Consider the following 21,241-nt stretch of genomic DNA (forward strand, 5'->3'; position numbering starts at 1 on the left):
TGGTCAAACGTCGATGAGCTAGCAATGCCTCAGAGCAGCGTGAAGCAAAGCAGAACACCTGACTAGGGAAAATCACCATACTTTAACTGATTACTTTCCTAACTATAACAACAGCGTATCCTGTGGTATTAAAGAACAACTATTGCAGATCGTCCAAAAAACAAGTATTATATCCTACATCATGCAGCAGACCTAAACCATCGTGTTCCATCACCGGCGTTTTCTTCTAAAGTTTATAAGACTCGTCATTAGTTACCTAGGAACTTGGAAGACGTTGAGGGTAAAAGGATTTACAGCTTTACTTTAGACTGGTACTAATCCCTGACACTTCCAAAAAATACACATGAATGTGTCTATGCAGAAAATGCAAACGATATCAATGACACAAAAAAAAATAGTATTAAATAATGTGAGTATCTGCTGTACAAGTGAGTGAGTTGTTACTATAGAAACCAGAGATGGCACAATACCAACATCGATATGAACATGCTAACTTGTCGATATAAGTATCAATTCCAAGTGTCTTTATATTAAGACAGAAATGGTTTCAATGCGTCCGAGTTGAAGAACATGATATGAGACCCTAAGGCAATTTCTTTCTTTTTCTTTCCTTTTTTTTTTTAAGTGATGCGCTCGTCTCCACAGACCCAGGACTACAGCGTCTTCCTCCTGAACTCACCTAAATTTAGCGTTCACCTCATCCGCCGCTTTGTGATAGTTCTCATTGGTGACCTTGTAAAACTGGGTGCTCTGGAAAAGACAAAAAGATAGATAGATCGAGAGAGAGAGAGAGAGAGAGAGAGAGAGAGAGAGAGAGAGAGAATTAAATGATGCATCAGTCACATCTTTCACCTTAGACACAGTGTATTTTTTATGTATAAGAAGCAAAAGTAGAGTTCGGTTCTTCCCCGAAAACGAACTATTTATTTATTTATTTATTTATTAATTATTGTTTTTATTTATTTATGTTTGAGATGGGTCTTTTCACCACCTCCACCTGGTCCTACTGTACAATTTAAAGTCCATTAAAGGTTTATGGAGGGGGATATTGAGAACAGTAAAGCGTGCAGTGGTGGTGGCTGATTTTATTGTGCGATGAAAAGGAATTTCTGTGAGGTGTGTAAAGCTCCAGGTCACGAAGATCAGCGGGTCGCCGCGGGCCGAGGCGCCCGGAGAGACCGCACTGATACCCTGAAAAAGATTTAAGCGGCGGTTCTGATCCGAATGACGTGCACGCGATTAAAAATGTATTATTCCTAAATGATGTTAAAACCCAGTTAATGATGTGGGAGCAGCTGAAAGAAACTCTATTGGACCTAAACAGCATGAGGCTGAGCACCAAGCTGGAATAAAAGGAAACGATTAGAAGTGTTGTGGTGCTGAAGAAGAAGAAGATGCAGCCAATAAGGACGATTTTAAAAGATGTTTAAAAGCAGCATGTGGAAGTGGAAAATTCTGACCAACTTGTGATTAATCCTACTCATTCCTCAAGACATTCTGACCAGTCCCACCTGCGACTGCAAGCATTCTGACCAATCCCATTTTTTTCCTGAAAAAATACTGACCCACTTTCTCCTGAAGGAATTCTGACCAATCCCACTTTCTCCTGAAGGAATTCTGACCAATCCTGAAAAAATTCCATCCACTCCCAAAGGGATTCTTATCAACTCATCCCACTACTGAAGTTAAACAGATCCCACTTTCTCCTGAAATAATTATGAGCAATCCCACCTTCTAAAGAAATTCTGACCAATCCCACCTTCTAAAGAAATTCTGACCAATCCCACTTTCTAGTAAAGGAATTCTGACCAATCACACCTTCTAAAGAAATTCTGACCAATCCCACTTTCTCGTAAAGGAATTCTGACCAATCCCACTTTTCCATAAAGGAATTCTGACCAAACCCACATTCTCACGAAAAAATCTAACTAACCAGACAAATTCTGACCAATTCCCCCCCTTGCCTGAAGGAATTTTGACCAATCCCACTTTCTCCTGAAGGAATTCTGACCAATCCCATTTGCCACCAAAAGCATTCTGACTAATCCCACTTTCTAATGAAAAAATCTAACCAATTCCACTTTCTCCTGAAGAAATCTTTAACCAATCCCCACTTTCTCCTGCAAATAAATTCTGACCAATCCCACCAGCTACTGAAAGCATTCTAACTAAACCCACTTTCTCATAAAACAATTCTGACCCATTTCGCTTTCTGAAGAAATTTTGACCAATCCCAAATTTTTCCCTGAAAAAATCCTGACCATTCCCACCTTCTGAAGAAATTCTGACCAATCTGACTATTTCTTGAAGCAACTCTGACCAACCCCACCTGCTACTGAAAGCACTCTGACTAATCCTAAAGGAATTCTGTCCAATTCCACCTTCTGAAGAAATTCTGACCAATCCCACATCCCCATGAAAAAATCTGACCGATCTGACTCTCTCTTGAAGGAACTCTGACCAATCCCACCTGCTACTGAATGCACTCTGACTAATCCCACTTTCTCCTAAAGGGATTCTGTCCAATCCAACCTTTTGAAGAAATTCTGACCAATTCCATCCACTCCCAAAGGGATTCTTATCAACTCATCCCACTACTGAAGTTGAACTGACCTGAACATCCTGATCTGATCATAGAGCTGAAAACAGTAAGCGACTGAAAGTGTTTAGGCGGTGAAGAAGACTCCATTGTGGGTGTTTATTAAAAGCATAGTGGAAAAGCAGCATGTGGAAGGGGTCAAGGACTTCAACCTCAGCTTAGAGGATTTCACTAAAAATGAATACTCGCACTCCTGATTGAATTGAATTCATAATTAAATGTATAATTACATTTTTTCCCTCAAGGATGGTGATAATATTGCATTTCTGTCCATTACTACATTATTTACTAAGTGTTTTTTTTATTTATTTAAATCCAATTTCTACCAATTTGCATGGCTCAATTTTTCTGTAAATCTCATCTACACCCTTCGGCGACTTTTTCAACCAATTAAAACGAACAAATAATTACACCCAGGATCTCATTTTCATCTGCTAAATGGAAACAAAACAGATCCACACAAGCCATAATAAATGACCTCGTACTGTAGGTCCGGTCGCAGTATCTCTGACCTGCATGTCAGGAATTCATCAGTTATTTTTAAAGTTATAAGTTTCTTAAGTAAGTTACACACACTTTTATACGTCTACGTCTAGACGCAGCTTAGCGCCTGGTATTTAGGTGTTCTGTCCATTACGGGATCAGGTTGGAGATGATTTTATTTGGGTTTTAAAGCCCTTTGTGAACTTCACACGCCTTCACTACGTCACTGAGATACACAGTAGACCTCAGACTCCAGGTTCCTCGGGTCTTCTGGCTGTTCGGTGATCTCGGCTGGGATTCTAGCGTAAGCGTGACTCTGCTCATTTTCACGACTAAATCACGACTAAACCACCATGTATGGAGAATCAGAATTCTTGATAAAATCATATCTATATCATGACTTCTCTTATAAATTATTATAAAATTATTTACGCTTTTTGTATCGGTATACTGGTGATTGAAATGGAACATTTTCAATCAGTATAAATAAATGAATGATGTTCGGGCTGTGAGTCTGATCTAAAAGGAGTCTGTTGGATTTCAGTGTGTTTTAGACGTGTGTTTTTTCCCTCTGTTGGAGAACCTTACACAGAATTTTACTGGTTGAAGATCAAATTCGAGCTGCTTTTTAGATGAACAAGCATTTGGAGCGTCTCAGAGAGCAGAAATGGGTTTGATATCAACGTTTATTTTGAAGATACAAACATTTCTATGAATATATCGCTCCTATCAGGCTAGAGAAAAACAGAAATCCTTCTGAAACACTACAAATTCTTAAAGTCCTGAGTGTCTACTGTCATATGAGCTTCATATTAACCACCACTGTGGAGTGAGACAGGAGAAAGACACTCAATCATCAACATGGACACAACAAAAACAGGAGCAAACTCCATTTTATGTCCTTGATATTAAACGTTACTAGCCCTGAGCAGTACAGCCAAGTAATTAGACGTAGGAGATGATTGACACGTGACCTGACGCTGATATCTGACAGGACATAATCACCTATGCTGCATGGGGGAAAAGAACTAATAGAGAAAGTAGCATTTTTGTAAGCGATGCCCTGAAGCATTATGGAATAAAAGGTGGATGCTACAGAACACTGTAACCATAACAACAAGCCCCACCCACTGTGATTATGAGGTAAAAAAAAACATAATGGGTGCAGTTCATCACGTACAGTTTAGGGCAATATTCAGGAACGTACCATTTATCATGATATTCTAGAAAGGAAATATTGTTAGAATTATTGTCCAGCATTATATCATCCAGCATCAGCACAAAATTATATGTTTATTTTTGCTGTTTATTTTCTGTTCACTTTCTCCTGAAAAAATCTGACCAATCCCACTTTCTCCTGAAGACATTCTGACCAATACTAATTTCTCCTTAAGGAATTTTGACCAATCCCACTTCTTCCTAAAAAAAAATTTGACCAATTTAACACTCGCCTGAAGACATTCTGACCAATCCTACTGTCTTCTGAAAACAATTCTGACCAATCCCACTTTCTCCTGAAAAAATCTGACCAATCCCACTTTCTCCTGAAGACATTCTGACCAATACTTACTTCTCCGTAAGGAATTTTGACCAATCCCACTTCTTCCTAAAAAATCTGACCAATTTAACTTTCGCTTGAAGACAATCTGACCAATCCTACTGTCTTCTGAAAATAATTTTGACCAATCCCACTTTCTCCTGAAGACATTCTGATCAATCCTAATTTCTCCTTAAGGAATTCTAACCAATCCCACTTCTTCCTAAAAAAAAAACTGACCAATTTAACTTTCGCCTGAAGATATTCTGACCAATCCCACTTTCTCCTGAAAAAATCTGACCAATCCCACTTGCTACTGAAGGAATTTTGACCAATCCCACTTTCTCCTGAAAGAATTTTGACCAATCCCACTTTCTCCTGAAAGAATTGTGACCAATCCCACTTTCTACTGAAGGAATTTTGACCAATCCCACTTCTTCCTGAAAAAATCTGACCAATCCCACTTTCTACTGAAGGAATTTTGACCAATCCCACTTCTTCCTGAAAAAATCTGACCAATCCCACTTTCTACTGAAGGAATTCTGACCACTCCCAACCTGCCACTGAAAGCATTCTGACCAATCCCACTTTCTACTGAAGGAATTTTGACCAATCCCACTTCTTCCTGAAAAAATCTGACCAATCCCACTTGCTACTGAAGGAATTCTGACCAATCCCAGTTCTTCCTGAAAAAATCCGACCAATCCCACTTTCTACTGAAGGAATTCTGACCAATCCCACGTTCTCCAAAAGGAATTATGACCACTATCACTTTCTGAAGAAATTCTGACCAATCCCACTTTCTCCTAAAAAGATTCTGAGCGTTCCCACCTTTTGAGGACGCTCTCAGTGTTAAGTATGGCTTAATACTGAAAACAGCTTTAAGCCCCGCCCACTCCACACACAATTATCCAGAATCCCTTTTAAGCTTGTGTGTATATAAAGTGTCATTATAATATACATGATTTCTTTATACCTTTGTTTGTGAGTGTCTTCACATTGAAATAACGTCTACCTTCATCAACAGAACAGATTTTTGTTTTACTTTATGATGTGTGCCCAAGTGCGCATATTTAATTAGACTTGCATTCGCTTTAAAAGAAACATCTACTGTTTCAAAGACTGCGCTATTCACTGCAGCGTCTCCTGAAGGTGACGTCTGCGTCTTTATTGTTCTTCTCGCAATTGTTTGTGCGGCGCTTTTGGTTTAAATGTGTTTTATAAATAAGATAGAATAAAAAGTAAAACTTTTCATCTCTCATCCCGAGCTAAAACTTGCAGCGCGTGATTAGTATGCGGCGACGGCGGGATTAAGAGGTCACAGTTAACCTGAGTGCTTATGAGGCTGTTAGCGATGGGGTTGACTGTATAACAGGCGTAGCAGTGCTGAGAGACATGTAGGAGAATACAGAGTGAGTGTGGAGCTAATCACAAGCTCATGATGTGGGAGAGGGAGAGGGAGGGAGAGAGAGAGAGAGAGAGAGAGAGAGAGATACAGACAGAATGAGTGAGTGAGAGACAGAGAGAGAGAGAAAGAGAGACAGAGACAAAAAGAGACAGACAGAGTGAGAGCAAGAGACAGACAGAGAGAGAGAGAGACTGTCAGGGAGAGAGAGAGAGAGAGAGAGAGAGAGAGACACACACACACAGAGACTGTCAGTGAGAGAGAGAAAGAAATATATATATAGTGAGAGAGAGAGGAGAGAGAGAGAGAGAGTGACAATGAGAGAGAAAAAGAGACAGAGAGAGAGAGAGAGAGAGAGAGAGAGAGAGAGAGGGAGAAACTCTCAGGGAGAGAGAGAGAGAGACAGAGAGTGAGACAGAAATGACAGAGAGAGAGAAAGAGAGAGAGAGAGAGAGAGAGACACAGAGACTGTCAGTGAGAGAGAGAAATATATATATATATATAGTGAGAGAGAGAGTAGAGAGAGAGTGCATCGGAGAGACAGACAATGAGAGAGAAAAAGAGACAGACAGAGTGAGAGAGAGAGACAGAGAGAGAAATTGTCAGGGAGAGGGAGAGAGAGACAGAGACACAGAGCGAGACAGAAATGACAGAGAGAGAGAAAGAGAGAGAGAGACAAAGAGAGAGGCTCATGCTCTGATTGTTGGGGCAGTGACTCTGACCTCAAAAAACCCACACACGCGCACACACGCACGCACACGCACACACACACGCACGCATACACACACGCGCGCACACGCGTGCACACACACGCGCGCACGCGCACACACGCGCGCACACACGCGCGCGCACACACGCGCGCACACGCGCGCACACACACGCGCACACACACACGCGCGCACACACACGCGCGCACACACGCGCACACACACGCGCACACACACCAACCCTAAGCCGTCGTCCTGCATCTGTCTCAGTCTCATATACAAAACACACGAGTGGAGCTGGAGGACATGGCACTCTCCTTCTGTCCTTGATTAATAAGCGATCAGGACCGGCGCTGATTCGGATTTTGAACAGATAGAGATGTAGAGCTCCTCCATCAACCCCACTCAGAGCCTCAAACACTCCTCCTCTCTTCCTCTCTTTTACCCCAACACATGAGTTTCCTCCTGTTTTTGTTGTGTCCATGTTGATGACTGAGTGTCTTGGTCCTGTCTCACTCCACAGTGGTGGTTAATATGAAGCTCATATGAAAGTAGACACTCAGGACTTTAAGATTCTGTAGAGTTTCAGAAGGATTTCTACTGAATGAAAATCTCGATCCTGGTTTCCTGTTTGCTCTTTAATCCTTATTTACAAAAAAAAGAAAAAAAGAGAAAGAAAGATCTGGAAATCAGGAGAGTACGTGTTGTTAATCTCTCACACCGGGAGGGTTTCTTCCACTAACAAAGCAATCAAAAAAACGTAATCCCACCGCAGAGCGAATGTTTACACGGCTTAAAAATAAACAAATAAATAAATAAATAAAAGCAAATTACGCTACCCTGTGTTTTTTAGGCGGCTCGATAACGAGGACGCTGGATAACGAGGACGCTGGAGTAAAGCTCTGGAGTGGTGTTATCTCTCACAGACCAGAGAAGTAGCAGAGGAGAAACCACACTGTGATGGATATTACGGCACGGCGGCCATATTGGCTCCGTGCTGCGTCGGCACAGGCTGCAGACACCGGAGAGCGAGAGTTTGGAATTAAAAACCTAGCTCTAAAGCTCTAAAGAAGAGGAAAGCACAAGGAGGAGGGTTCTTCATGCTGAAGAGATCCTCCAGAATAATCAGGACGACAAATAATTAAATAAATAGCATGAGACACCATTTTGTTGGTGTTTTCTTTTAACCATTGGATCTCAATGACCTGTAGTAACCTACAGCTGGAATATCATACTGACCAGACAGACAGAAAAGCATTCCTTAGGACGTTTAACTACGGAGGAATCATAGCGATAACTTGAAGGACGTGTGAGACGGTGTGAGATTAGACAGATTAAAATTAAAGTTATTATTTTATCCCTAATGAGAAGCCTGAGGCGATGGTGGCGAGGAAAACTCCCTGAGATGATATGAGGAAGAAACCTTGAGAGGAACCAGGCTCAGAAGGGAACCTCATCCTCATTTGGATGACACTGGACAGGAGATAATGTAACTGTAACTAAATAATGTCCTCCCAGCAACCAAGAGCCCATGAGGAACTATTAGGTCAGTATCAGGTTCTTTATCAGGGTGTACAGTTCTAAGCACATCCATAGAACCTTTTCATTGCATAAAAAGTTCTTTGTAGTGGATAAAAGAATAGTGTCTGATAATACTGTCTAGACTCTCTGTCTAAAGACAGATGGAGAGCCAGCTAGCGGTCGTTCCAAACATCTCTCTGTTCTAGCTAACTGTCGAACTAATGAGTGAGAATAAAAACATTTTAGTGGCACAAAAAGAAAACACATCTCACTTCCAGGAGTCCAGGAGAACGTAACAGAGGCAACTAAACACACAAACACCGTATAAACCATACACTCTTTAACAAAGAAACTCCAAATGACGTTTCCACGACAACCGGATCAGGGTTGCCGGGCTACGGCACGGCCTCCGAGAGCGTTGTGTACTCGCTTCCTCCTCTTCTTCTTGTTTTTGTGCGACAGAAAGTTGAGGCTTTATTACACCGCCATTGATCAGACGCGGGATTAACGAGCGTCCAGCTCTGACCGGAAAGCGGTCCGAAAAGCAGACGGAGCAGACGGTGTTTCTTCTTTCTTAGAGAGAGCGCCTCGTCTGTACACAGAAACCGAACGGCGATACACAAAGCCAAATTTTAGAGAAGCTCCATAACGAGAGCATTTTACAGACCACGCTATAAATAAATAAAAAATAAAATAAATAAATATAGATATATAGACACAGATATAGATATTGCTTTAAAGGCAATTTGGAGGCCCGGGTCGAATCGAGGGGCCGTCTGTGTGCTGTGATGACCTGTCAGACACGGCCTTCTGATAAACGAGGGGCCTGAATCGAAAGAGACGTGCAATATATATCAGCCTTTTATATTCTCTCTCTCTCGTGTGTGCCGTCTATCCTCCATCCACTATCTATTCTCTTCCTGGGTTATTTTTCACTTCGTCACTTGCTCCACACTCCTGGAGGCCAGAGACGGAAAGGAACAAGACGGAGATGGAAAAAAAACGAGAGAGAGAGAGAGAGAGAGAGAGAGACAGAAGAGAGGACTGACCATCAAAAGCTCAACCATCCCTCGGAACTCACAGCAATACAGATCAACATAGGGTGTTGATGAATAATTAAAAAGAAGCGAGCAAGGCTGTTCAGATGCATCGCTTTGTAGAAACAAGATTAAACTCCTGTCTGAGTTTCCTCGCCTCCGGAAAGAAGAAATTTAAACACTGTATTGTGTGAAAGTGCAGCGTGTCGGTGCGCCGAAAATAAATTCCCCTTTTTTTTTTTTTTTACAAAAGAGAGGAGGATTCACGAAACGGATAAAAAGCGTCAGGCGCGTCACCCGATTCGTCACCATCGCCATCCTCCTGCACCCGAGCTACTGGTTTTTTAAGCGCTCTCCTGCTCTCAGGACGTTTAGCACATTTATCTTACAAACACATCCATAAATCCATAGGGGCTAAAAACGGGTCGGGGTCCGGCTCACGGGGTTCCCCTCTGTCTCTATTTGAGATGAGACGCTGAGCTGCTGACACGCCGCTCTGAGTATTGAACAAGGATCTATAGCTGATTTATGAGGCAGGAGGCGATCAATAATATTCCTGTCACTGTGGGAGAGAGAGAGAGAGAGAGAGAGAGAGGGAGAGAGAGAGAGGAGAAAAAGAGGTGAGGGAGAGTGAGAAAAGAAAAAGAGAAGAAGAAAACTAAAGAGAGAGAAGGGATGAGGAAGAGGGAGAGAAGTAAAAAGAGGAAAAGGAAATGAAATCGAAAGAGAGAATGTGTGTGTGAGAGAGAGAGAGAGAGAGAGAGAGACACTGGAGAAGAGGTGAGGGAGAGTAAGAGAGAGTGAGAGAGAGAGAGAGAGAGAGAGAGAGACAGAGAGAGAGAGACGCTGGAGAAGAGGTGACGGAGAGTGAGAGAGAGAGAGAGAGAGAGAGAGAGAGACGCTGGAGAAGAGGTGATGGAGAGTGAGAGAGAGAGAGAGAAGGGTGGAGAGAAGAGAATGAGAGGGAAAAAGAGAGAGAAGAAGAGAAGGAGAATCCTAAATAAAGTAAACACTTACAGCAGCTTTAGCTTTAGCTTTAACTCCCTCTGTGTGAAGTACCTATTAATCCCTCATTCTTCCAGATGTTGGGTTCTCTCAGCGTTTATTTGGTTCCTCAGATACGGACGCAGCTGTGACTTTACAGTACAGAAAGTTTGTGGGTAACCTTGAGGGATTGGGTAAAGGATATTCCAAACTAAAGCAACACAGCATGCAATTAATAACCAGACAAAGACTGCTGCTTTAGGGAGGAGTTTGGGGGGGAGAAGAGGAAGTTAAAAAAAGGAAAAAGAACAAAAAAAACGCTCCTTCAGCACTTTCACAGCACCGATATCACAGTCCGTTTAAAATAGGTCATAGGAGGGGCTGACAAAAACACACACACTCTCACACACACACAGTCTCTGGAGAGCCTGGTCTGTCATGTAGCACTGTATCTGAGTGTGTGTTACGGTGTGTGTGTGTGTGTGTTGCAGGTGAAGGGCTGTGAACTCCACTCTCGGTGATACCCAGCAGGAGAGAGAGAGCAGCAGGAGGACGAGAGGTTAAGGACAAAGTGTCTAAAAGGCGATCTGGTTCACGTGAATCTCATTACGTCAAATCCAGGAACCCCCCTCTGAACTACCCCCAAGGGTACGAGAAACATAACCAGGACCCCCGCTTTCATTTGTTCCAGTGGCAGAAATCTACACCGAGTCTGAGGCACGGACTGGAAACACGGCAAGGTAACAGTTCAATTATAGAGAGAACGTCATCAATTATAAGAGTGTGTGTGTGTGTGTGTGTGTGTGTGTGTTCGTACCCGTTCCTCCAGTTTGTTCAGTTGTTCCCTGTAGAAGGCGTCCTGCTTCCTCAGCTGCTGATCTCTTTCCTCCAGCTGCTTCGCCTGCGACAAAACACACAATACAAACAAACAGTCAGGACCCAAATCATCAACAATTTAGGAGGAACCCTCGGTTCTGCGGTTTTGGGGTTCTACACAGAGCCTTTAATGTTTATTTCCCTTGCATATACACTTCATTAGGAACCTTTAACATCCATGGAATGTTTCTGTTATACTGGGTTTTTGTGTCACATGTCGCAAAGAAAAAGGAAGATTCTTCTTGAGGAACCCCAAAAATGGAACCCTATGATTTAGGGTTCTATACAGAATCTAAAAAATTTATCTACTGCTTGCTTTGTAAACGGCACACGATTTGTCAGGGTGTACAGTTCTATGGAGAGGGCAGTGGTGGATCAAGTGGTTAAGGCTCTTGATTGTTGATTGGAGGATCAGGGTTCTAGCCCCAGCACTACTAAGCTGCCAATGCTGGGCCCTTGAGCAAGGCCCTTAAACCTTCTCCGCTCCAGGGGTGCTGCACCTTTGACCTTCCAAAGTTGGGCTATGTGAAGAAAGAACTGTGCTGTAATGTATATATGACAAAAATGAATAAACAAATATAATATAAGAACCTGTAACATCCAGAGAACATTCCCATTACAGAAAAGGTTCTCTGTTGTGGATAAAAGATTCTTTAAATGAGAAAAGTGTTCTTTATGGCATTTAGACAAAAAGGAGGTGGTGTTCTAAGAACCATGTACTGGAAAGTTCTTTGGAGAGCCAAAAAAATTGCTTTATATACTGCACACTGTTCATAATGAAGGTTCTTAAACAGGTTCTTTGTTTAAGGTTGCATGGTTTTATGAAGAACCTTTAACATCCATAGAACCTTTCCACTGAACAAAAGGTTCTTTGTAGAGAAAAAAAAGGTTCTGGCTTTAAGGAAAAAGGGGTTCTTTTAAGAACTATTCACTGAAAAGTTCTTTGGGGAACCTCTAAAATATCACCACAAAAAAACATTTTTGGTTCTTCCAGGCACCTCTATTGTTAAGAGTGCATGGAACCCCAAGTCAGGTCTTTATATACAGTAGAACCATTACCTCCATAGAGATACACTTCCCAAAAGTAATGGGATTCTTGCACATTCTTTGAATTATAGCCCCTTTTTAATGTAAACCCTTCATTGCACACCAAGGAGTTCTACAAAGGGCCGTTTTTAATTTTTTTTCATATAAAAGTTCTCCTGACCAAAACCCACAGGGTTCTTATAAAGAACCACAAGGAACCTTGAGTGGAGCTCAAACCTTTAAAGGTTCCATCAAAAGGACAAACGTTGAAGGTCTTCCGGATGTCAGATCTTAATCCGTATGGTATAATAACATACATATGCATTAGGTTCCTTAGAGAAGAACCTGGATGTCGACGTCTTGCCCTCGGATCCTTCCAAGGGCATCGGTTCATGACAGGTCTTTATCAGTGTGTCATCAGAGTGTGTGCAGACCCTGTGTTGAAAAGGCTGATGGGAGGATAACATCAGCAGGAGGACAATGAAGATTCTTTATGGCTCCTCTATCGCTCCTCTCCTGACCTTCAGCTCATGACTTCTCTGCTCGGACTCGCTGGGCTTTTATCAGAAGAGCAGAAGCGAGAAGCTTCCCTTCTACACGAGATAAAGCAATCAGTCATTTTCTTTAATAACGTCTGTGGAATAGTCTGGAACAGCGGTTAACTCGGAGCGCACCCGAGAAAGAAAGCTATTCTCCACACCATCGCGTTTGAACGGAATCGAGGAGCGATGCTAAGCTCACATAATGACGGTAATGACGGTAAATGTCAAACTGACCGTTAGAAGCATTTCAGGGGAACATGGATGAGAAATTCAGCTAAAAATAAGGACAAAAGAACATCAGAGCTAAACAGAACGCTCAGGAAAGAGTCCAAGATTCTCAATCTTAGAAACAGGGCAGATTGGGCAGTGCAATTTTATGCAAATTTTACGCAAATAAGCAGCCAAAGACAACCAATAGGAGATGTGCTTGGAGAAACAGATGTGAAACGGTAGATAAGTTCAACTAGAGCATTAACAGCATGCAGCCAAAGGGAGAGTTAAGCAAGTGTGTGTCCAGGCTGAGATCATCAACCACAGATGGGAAAAAAAACAAAAGAGAGACCACAGCTAATCGGTCTGAGGAATCACAAATGGAACCCTACGATTTAGGATTGTATAAATAATCTAAATAATTAAATATACAAACAAGGAAGCCTCAGCTTTTGGGGTTCTACACTGAAAGGAATGGTTCTACAATAATAAACTTCAATAGTTATAAATGGTTTATATAGATCTTGATGGCTTCTGTCACAAACGGATGTTCTAAAAAAAATTAAAAAATAAATAAAGAAACAAAAAAATTAATTAATTAATTAATTTCTAAATAATAATAATATTTTTTTAAGTTCTAAAAAATTAAACAAACAAACAAATAATTAAATAAATGACAATAATAATAAATAAACAAACAAACAAATTAATTAATTATTAAACAATAATAATAATAATAATAATAATTAAAAAAATAATACTAAACAAATAATACTAAAATAAAAAAATACTAAATACTACTAAACTAAAAAAAGGAACCCTCAGTTTTGGGGTTCTACACTGAAAGTAATGGCTCTACAACATTAAATGTTTATTTCACTTGCTTTATATAAACTTCAATAGTTAGAAATGGTTTATCTAGATCTTAATGGGTTCTTTGTCAGGGTGTATGGGTCTATTAGGAACCTTTAACATCCATGGAACGTTTGTTACACTGGTTCTTGTGTAATATGTCACTCAGAAAATAAAGAATGATTTACTAAAAGGTTCTTTTCGAGGAACCAAAAATGGAACCCTATGTTTTATGTTTCTATACAGAATCTAAAAATGGATCTACTGCCTGCTTTATAAACTGCACATGCTTAAAAATAAAGGTTCTTAAATTGTCAGGGTGTACAGTTCTATGGAGAACCTTTATCCACATCCACAAAACGTTTCCCATTTCACACAAGGGTCTCTGTCATGGATAAAAGGTTCTTTAGGCTAAAAAAAAAAAAAGTTCTTTACACCATTAAGAAAAATGAAGTTCTTCGAAGAACCATGTACCAAAAGCGTCTCTGTGGGGAAGCAAAAATGGAACCATGGTTTTAGGGTTCTACACATTAAAGAAGCAAGAAGAATGGTTCTTTTGTTTGCTTTATATACTGCACACTGTATAAATATTTGAGCTTCTCAAGTAGGATCTTTGTGTAAGGTTCTACCAAACATAATGCACAACTTCAGACTCTCCTAGAGATGAGTTGTCTTCATACACAGAAATTGGTCAAGCGTTCCAGCTTTTATTTGTTCTGTGGACCAGCGAATGATTCGTCCAGAGAACCTACATAATCAGAACTTATGATTCGTCCAGCTTTGCATATAGGTCAGTGTACATGTTGTTGCTGAGTGGCCTATTAAACACAGTGCAATATCTTATCATGAAACCATGGCAACGGTCAATAGAAATGTTTTTTAGAAGAAATACTACTACCATGTCGAGTAAATGAGTGCCTTACTTTACACACCATCCTCTCCTGCAAGCAGAGACAGGATATGAAAAGGACAGATTTCTGTTTAAATGACATTTTCAAACCTTATCACTAAATGCTGCTGAGAGAGAGAGAGAGAGATTTCTCTTCCTCTTGTATACACACAGAGTGCAGTGGATTAAGACAGTTGGGAAAGAGAAACAAAGAAAAATGTGCTTATAAAAGAAAGAAAATCTAATCTAGATCCAATCCCAGTTGAGAGATAGGCATCAGAGTTGAGCTATAGAGGCTGAGAGACGCTCTCAGTGCATGGTAATGAAATCCACACCAAGAAAACAATCATCAGTCTGAAGAAACATGGAGCTGCACTCACACAGTGTTTATTCTCTGTGGGTGATAATTAGCTGATGAGAAGAACCAGGTGATGAAGGGAACCAGGTGATGAGAGGAATTGGGTGATGAAGGGAATCGGGTGATGAAGGGAATCGGCTGATGAGAGGAATCGGGTGATGAAGGGAATCGGGTGATGAAGGGAATCGGGTGATGAGAGGAATCGGGTGATGAAGGGAATCGGGTGAGGAGGGGAACCGGGTGATGAGAGGAATCAGGTGATGAGAGGAATCAGGTGATGAGAGGAATCAGGTGATGAAGGGAATCGGGTGATGAGAGGAACCGGGTGAGGAGAGGAACCAGATGAGGAGAGGAATCGGGTGAGGAGAGGAATCAGGTGATGAGAGGAATCAGGTGATGAGAGGAATCAGGTGATGAAGGGAATCGGGTGAGGAGAGGAACCGGGTGAGGAGAGGAACCGGGTGAGGAGAGGAATCGGGTGAGGAGAGGAATCGGGTGATGAAGGAAATCGGGTGATGAGAGGAATCAGGTGAAGAAGGGAATGGGGTGATGAGATGAATCCGGTGGTTAGGGGAGTCGGATGATGACATATAATCAAGTGCCATAAATAAATTAATAAACAAAAACAAATAAATAAACTGTAATTCAATCATAATACTATATAATAAAGTTACATTTTAAAAAATCAATCAATCAATAAGTAAATAATAAAAACAGACAGATAAATAACTACATAAACAAAGAAAACAAACAAATAAATAAACAAACAAATAAATAAACAAAAGCCTGTATTTCCAGTTTAATATTATACAGAAAGAAAGAAAGAAAGAAAGAAAGAAAGAAAGAAAGAAAGAAAGAAAGAAAGAAAGAAAGAAAGAAAGAAAGAAAGAAAGAAAGAAAGAAAGACTAAAATTAAATCCAGTGTTTTTAGCTGATCCTGGGCTGATGCTGGATATCAGATCTACAGCATCTCTAGACAACACACACACACACACACAGACACACACACAGACACACACACAGACACACACACAGACAGAGGAGTGCAGGCCCTGAGAGAGTAGACTGCAGCTGACCCGAACTCTCCAGACTCTCACTAGATTTCTGGTCTTTCCTGAGGCCTCTGCGTGGGTGAGTTTTACTGATCCGTCCATGTGGAGCTTCAGCTGTGCAGTCGGTATAAAAAGAAAAAAGTGATTCTGTGATTGACCTTCATCTTGACTCTGTGACACACACACACACACACACACACACACACACACTCCGAGCAGCTGCCTTCGCAGGCTGATAGATAAAAAGCGTAACCGATGCGCAATTAAAAGCGGGGAGGCGCAGACATCTATGTGCATCCAGGGATTTTCTCTCTCATGCTCTTTTTCTCTCTCTCACAATGGATCAGATGGGGCATATGGCAGTCACTCCGTCACGCGACGTGTCAGGATTACTTCCATCTGATTAAACCCATTCAACCCCCGCCCAGCTCATCTAATCACTTTACAACCCCCGACAAAACACTGCCACTTACACCACCCATGATGCACCACTCTGCCCCCTAATGAAGAACAGAACTGGCAATTAATCATGAAAAAGTGGAAATGAACTACACATGCACAGGACAAGACACACAGAAAAGGAAGAGGAGGAGGAGGATGAAGATGAAAAGAAGGAAGAGGAGAATGAAGAGGAGGAGATAGAGAAGGAGGATGAAGAGGAGGAGGAATGGGATGAGGAGGAGGAGGAGGATAAAGAGGGGAGGATGAAAAGGAGGAAGATAATGATGAAGGGGAGGAGGGTGATGATGAAGAGATAAAGGAAGATAAAGGATGAAGAGAGGAGGAAGAGGAAGGGAATAATGAGGAGGAGGAGGAAGAGGATAAAGAGGGGATGAAAAGGAGGAAGAGAATGTAGAGGAGAAAGAGAAAAAAATTATGGGGAGGAGGGCGATGATGAAGACATAGAGGAGGAGGAGGAGGATGAAGATGAGAAGGAGGAGGATGAAAAGGCATTTAAGTAAAAACAATGCAAAAGGTCTGTGGTTTACATCAGAGGATGGAGAAATGAAAGAAGAGAGGAGATTAGAGAAAAGAGGAGAGAGGATTGCAGACAGGTGAAAAGAAGAGAAAATGAGAGGAAAGAGAAGAGAAGAGAAGAGAAGAGAAGAGAAGAGAAGAGAAGAGAAGAGAAGAGAAGAGAAGAGAAGAGAAGAGAAGAGAAGAGAAGAAATAAACAAGAGAAGGGCCAAGGAAATGAGAAAAAAGAAATGGATAAATGAGAAAACAAAAAAGGCAAGAGAAGAGAAAAGAACAGAAATGAAATCTAGGGAAAATGAAAGAAAAGGGGGAAAAGGGGGTAGAGAGGAGAGGAGAGGAGAGGAGAGGAAAAGAGATGAGACAAGAGACGAGAATAGAAGAGACGAGACAAGAACAAGGGACTAGAAGAGAAGAGATGAGACGAAACAAGACGAGAACAAGAGAAGAGAAGAGACAAGAAGAAAAGAAAGGAGAAGAAAAGAGAACAAGAGGAGACAAGACAAGAAGCGAACGAGGAGAAGAGAAGAGAAGAGAAGAGAAGAGAAGAGAAGAGAAGAGAAGAGAAGAGACGAAACAAGACGAGAACAAGAGAAGAGAAGAGACAAGGAGAAGAAAAGAGAAAGGAGAAGAAAAGAGAACAAGAGGAGACGAGACAAGAAGCGAACGAGGAGAAGAGAAGAGAAGAGAAGAGACGAAAGAACAGATGAGAACAAGAGACAAAGTAGTAAGAAAAGGAGATGGGACAAGACAAGGCGAGAATAAAGGAGTAGAGAAGAGTAGACAGAAGACGAGACGTCACTATAAGGTCACATCATTCCAGAATGTTCCGTGTCACTTCCTTCTCCAGACCCAACATCTGTCCATGTTCTGAAAGAGAACCATTAGTCTAACTCTCTGAGCTCTGAGAGAGACGAGAGACCAGCTACAGGCTCTGTGCTGGAATGAAACAGATCGTTTAGGTGGAATAGGGTCTGGTGGAATATCAATTAGCCACTGCTGAGTAATTAAGAGTTTTTAATTAGCTGAGCTCTGCACTTTGAGAGTGTGAACGAGGGGGGGAGAGAGAGGGAGAGATAGAGAGAGAGATAGAGAGAGAGAGAGAGAGAGAGAGGTTATCAGTAGAGATGTGCTGTGTCAGGAACAAGAGCACTGTACACTTCCTGCTCTCTCCTCTTCTTCCTCAACACCAAAATCATTAAATCATTCCACTAGCATGATGAGATCAAGGCTAAGACTTTCACATGGAGGAAACCTGACGCTAAAACTGGAGACTCCTTCCATCAATACACACGATACACATGTCCTTGTGAATCAGTCGTTACCATAGAAACCATAACACATTAATATAAACCTGTGATGTCCTTGTGAATCAGTCGTTACCATAGAAACCATAACACATTAATATAAACCTGTGATGTCCTTGTGAATCAGCGGTTACCATAGAAACCATAACACATTAATATAAACCTGTGATGTCCTTGTGAATCAGTCGTTACCATAGAAACCATAACACATTAATATAAACCTGTGATGTCCTTGTGAATCAGTCGTTACCATAGAAACCATAACACATTAATATAAACCTGTGATGTCCTTGTGAATCAGCGGTTACCATAGAAACCATAACACATTAATATAAACCTGTGATGTCCTTGTGAATCAGTCGTTACCATAGAAACCATAACACATTAATATAAACCTGTGATGTCCTTGTGAATCAGCGGTTACCATAGAAACCATAACACATTAATATAAACCTGTGATGTCTATGTGAATCAGCGGTTACCATAGAAACCATAACACATCAATATAAACCTGTGATGTCTATGTGAATCAGCGGTTACCATAGAAACCATAACACATTAATATAAACCTGTGATGTCCTTGTGAATCAGTCATTACCATAGAAACCATAACACATTAATATAAACCTGTGATGTCCTTGTGAATCAGTCGTTACCATAGAAACCATAACACATTAATATAAACCTGTGATGTCCTTGTGAATCAGCGGTTACCATAGAAACCATAACACATTAATATAAACCTGTGATGTCCTTATGAATCAGCTGTTACCATAGAAACCATAACACATTAATATATACCTGTGATGTCAATGTGAATCAGCGGTTACCATAGAAACCATAACACATTAATATAAACCTGTGATGTCCTTATGAATCAGCTGTTACCATAGAAACCATAACACATTAATATATACCTGTGATGTCTATGTGAATCAGTCGTTACCATAGAAACCATAACACATTAATATATACCTGTGATGTCTATGTGAATCAGCTGTTACCATAGAAACCATAACACATTAATATAAACCTGTGATGTCCTTATGAATCAGCTGTTACCATAGAAACCATAACACATTAATATATACCTGTGATGTCTATGTGAATCAGTCGTTACCATAGAAACCATAACACATTAATATATACCTGTGATGTCTATGTGAATCAGCTGTTACCATAGAAACCATAACACATTAATATAAACCTGTGATGTCTATGTGAATCAGCGGTTACCATAGAAACCATAACACATTAATATAAACCTGTGATGTCCTTATGAATCAGCTGTTACCATAGAAACCATAACACATTAATATATACCTGTGATGTCAATGTGAATCAGCGGTTACCATAGAAACCATAACACATTAATATATACCTGTGATGTCTATGTGAATCAGCTGTTACCATAGAAACCATAACACATTAATATAAACCTGTGATGTCCTTATGAATCAGCTGTTACCATAGAAACCATAACACAATATATACCTGTGATGTCAATGTGAATCAGCGGTTGCCATAGAAACCATAACACATTAATATATACCTGTGATGTCTATGTGAATCAGTCGTTACCATAGAAACCATAACACATTAATATATACCTGTGATGTCTATGTGAATCAGCTGTTACCATAGAAACCATAACACATTAATATAAACCTGTGATGTCCTTATGAATCAGCTGTTACCATAGAAACCATAACACAATATATACCTGTGATGTCAATGTGAATCAGCGGTTGCCATAGAAACCATAACACATTAATATAAACCTGTGATGTCCTTATGAATCAGCGGTTGCCATAGAAACCATAACACATTAATATATACCTGTGATGTCTATGTGAATCAGTCGTTACCATAGAAACCATAACACATTAATATAAATCTGTGATGTCCTTATGAATCAGCTGTTACCATAGAAACCATAACACAATATATACCTGTGATGTCAATGTGAATCAGCGGTTGCCATAGAAACCATAACACATTAATATAAACCTGTGATGTCCTTATGAATCAGCGGTTGCCATAGAAACCATAACACATTAATATAAACCTGTGATGTCCTTATGAATCAGCTGTTACCATAGAAACCATAACACATTAATATATACCTGTGATGTCTATGTGAATCAGCTGTTACCATAGAAACCTGTGATGTATAGCAGGAAATTAAAGATTTCTGACCAACCAGATCAGAGAATACGACAGCACTATCTTAAAGGAAGAAAAAAGAATAATCTCAAGAACATTTCAAAAAAATTATCCAACTACGCAGCAAACTAACTCACTACATAAACAATTAAATCCAAAGTAGCTGCACAAAGTGTATTATTTTATCTGGTGTTTGGGTTTAAAACGTTTTAAGGCACGCTGAATTTTTGTGTAAATCCTAAATCTAAATCCTCACCCCATAAAATCACACCGGAGCACATTTAACCGATTTCAATTGTCTTTTTTTCAGTAACCATGGCAACCCAAGGTCAAAGTTATTCGAATCCATCACGGGCAACCGAGTTAGCATAACAAACCCCCAACAACTAAGTACAGGCTTGTCCAGCAGGCTTCGGGCAAAGGTCAAAGGTCAGGTCACTCCTATTCTGCCCTAAGAAGGAAGAATAGAACAGTGAGAGGGTGTGTGTGTGTGTGTGTGTGCGCGCGCGCGCGTGTGTGTGTGTGTGTGTGTGTGTTATAGTTCAGAGGTGGTCAGTGAAACAGGAACATGGAGAAAAGAGTAGAATACTGATACATGTTCCTGACATGATGTGTGGAAATGATCAAAAGAGCAAACACACACGAGAGGAACCGGGTCTGAACCGGCAAACCCACAGCACCGGGAAGTCAGGAATATCCAACAATGACAGGAATG

General features: G+C 40.7%; 1 protein-coding gene across 1 annotated transcript in view; it reads right to left on the reverse strand.

Annotated features, from left to right (window-relative positions):
• chchd3a (coiled-coil-helix-coiled-coil-helix domain containing 3a) overlaps positions 1-21,241 on the reverse strand; it is a 105,914-nt gene that overhangs the window by 25,995 nt on the left and 58,678 nt on the right. Inside the window, exons 5-6 of the mRNA XM_058417343.1 lie at positions 11,091-11,174; positions 680-750 (exon numbers count right to left, since the gene is read on the reverse strand). Coding sequence (XP_058273326.1) covers positions 680-750; positions 11,091-11,174 — 155 coding nt within the window. The remainder of the gene's footprint in view (positions 1-679; positions 751-11,090; positions 11,175-21,241) is intronic.

Source organism: Hemibagrus wyckioides, linkage group LG19 (assembly GCF_019097595.1).
Source record: "Hemibagrus wyckioides isolate EC202008001 linkage group LG19, SWU_Hwy_1.0, whole genome shotgun sequence".
Classification (NCBI taxonomy): domain Eukaryota; kingdom Metazoa; phylum Chordata; class Actinopteri; order Siluriformes; family Bagridae; genus Hemibagrus; species Hemibagrus wyckioides.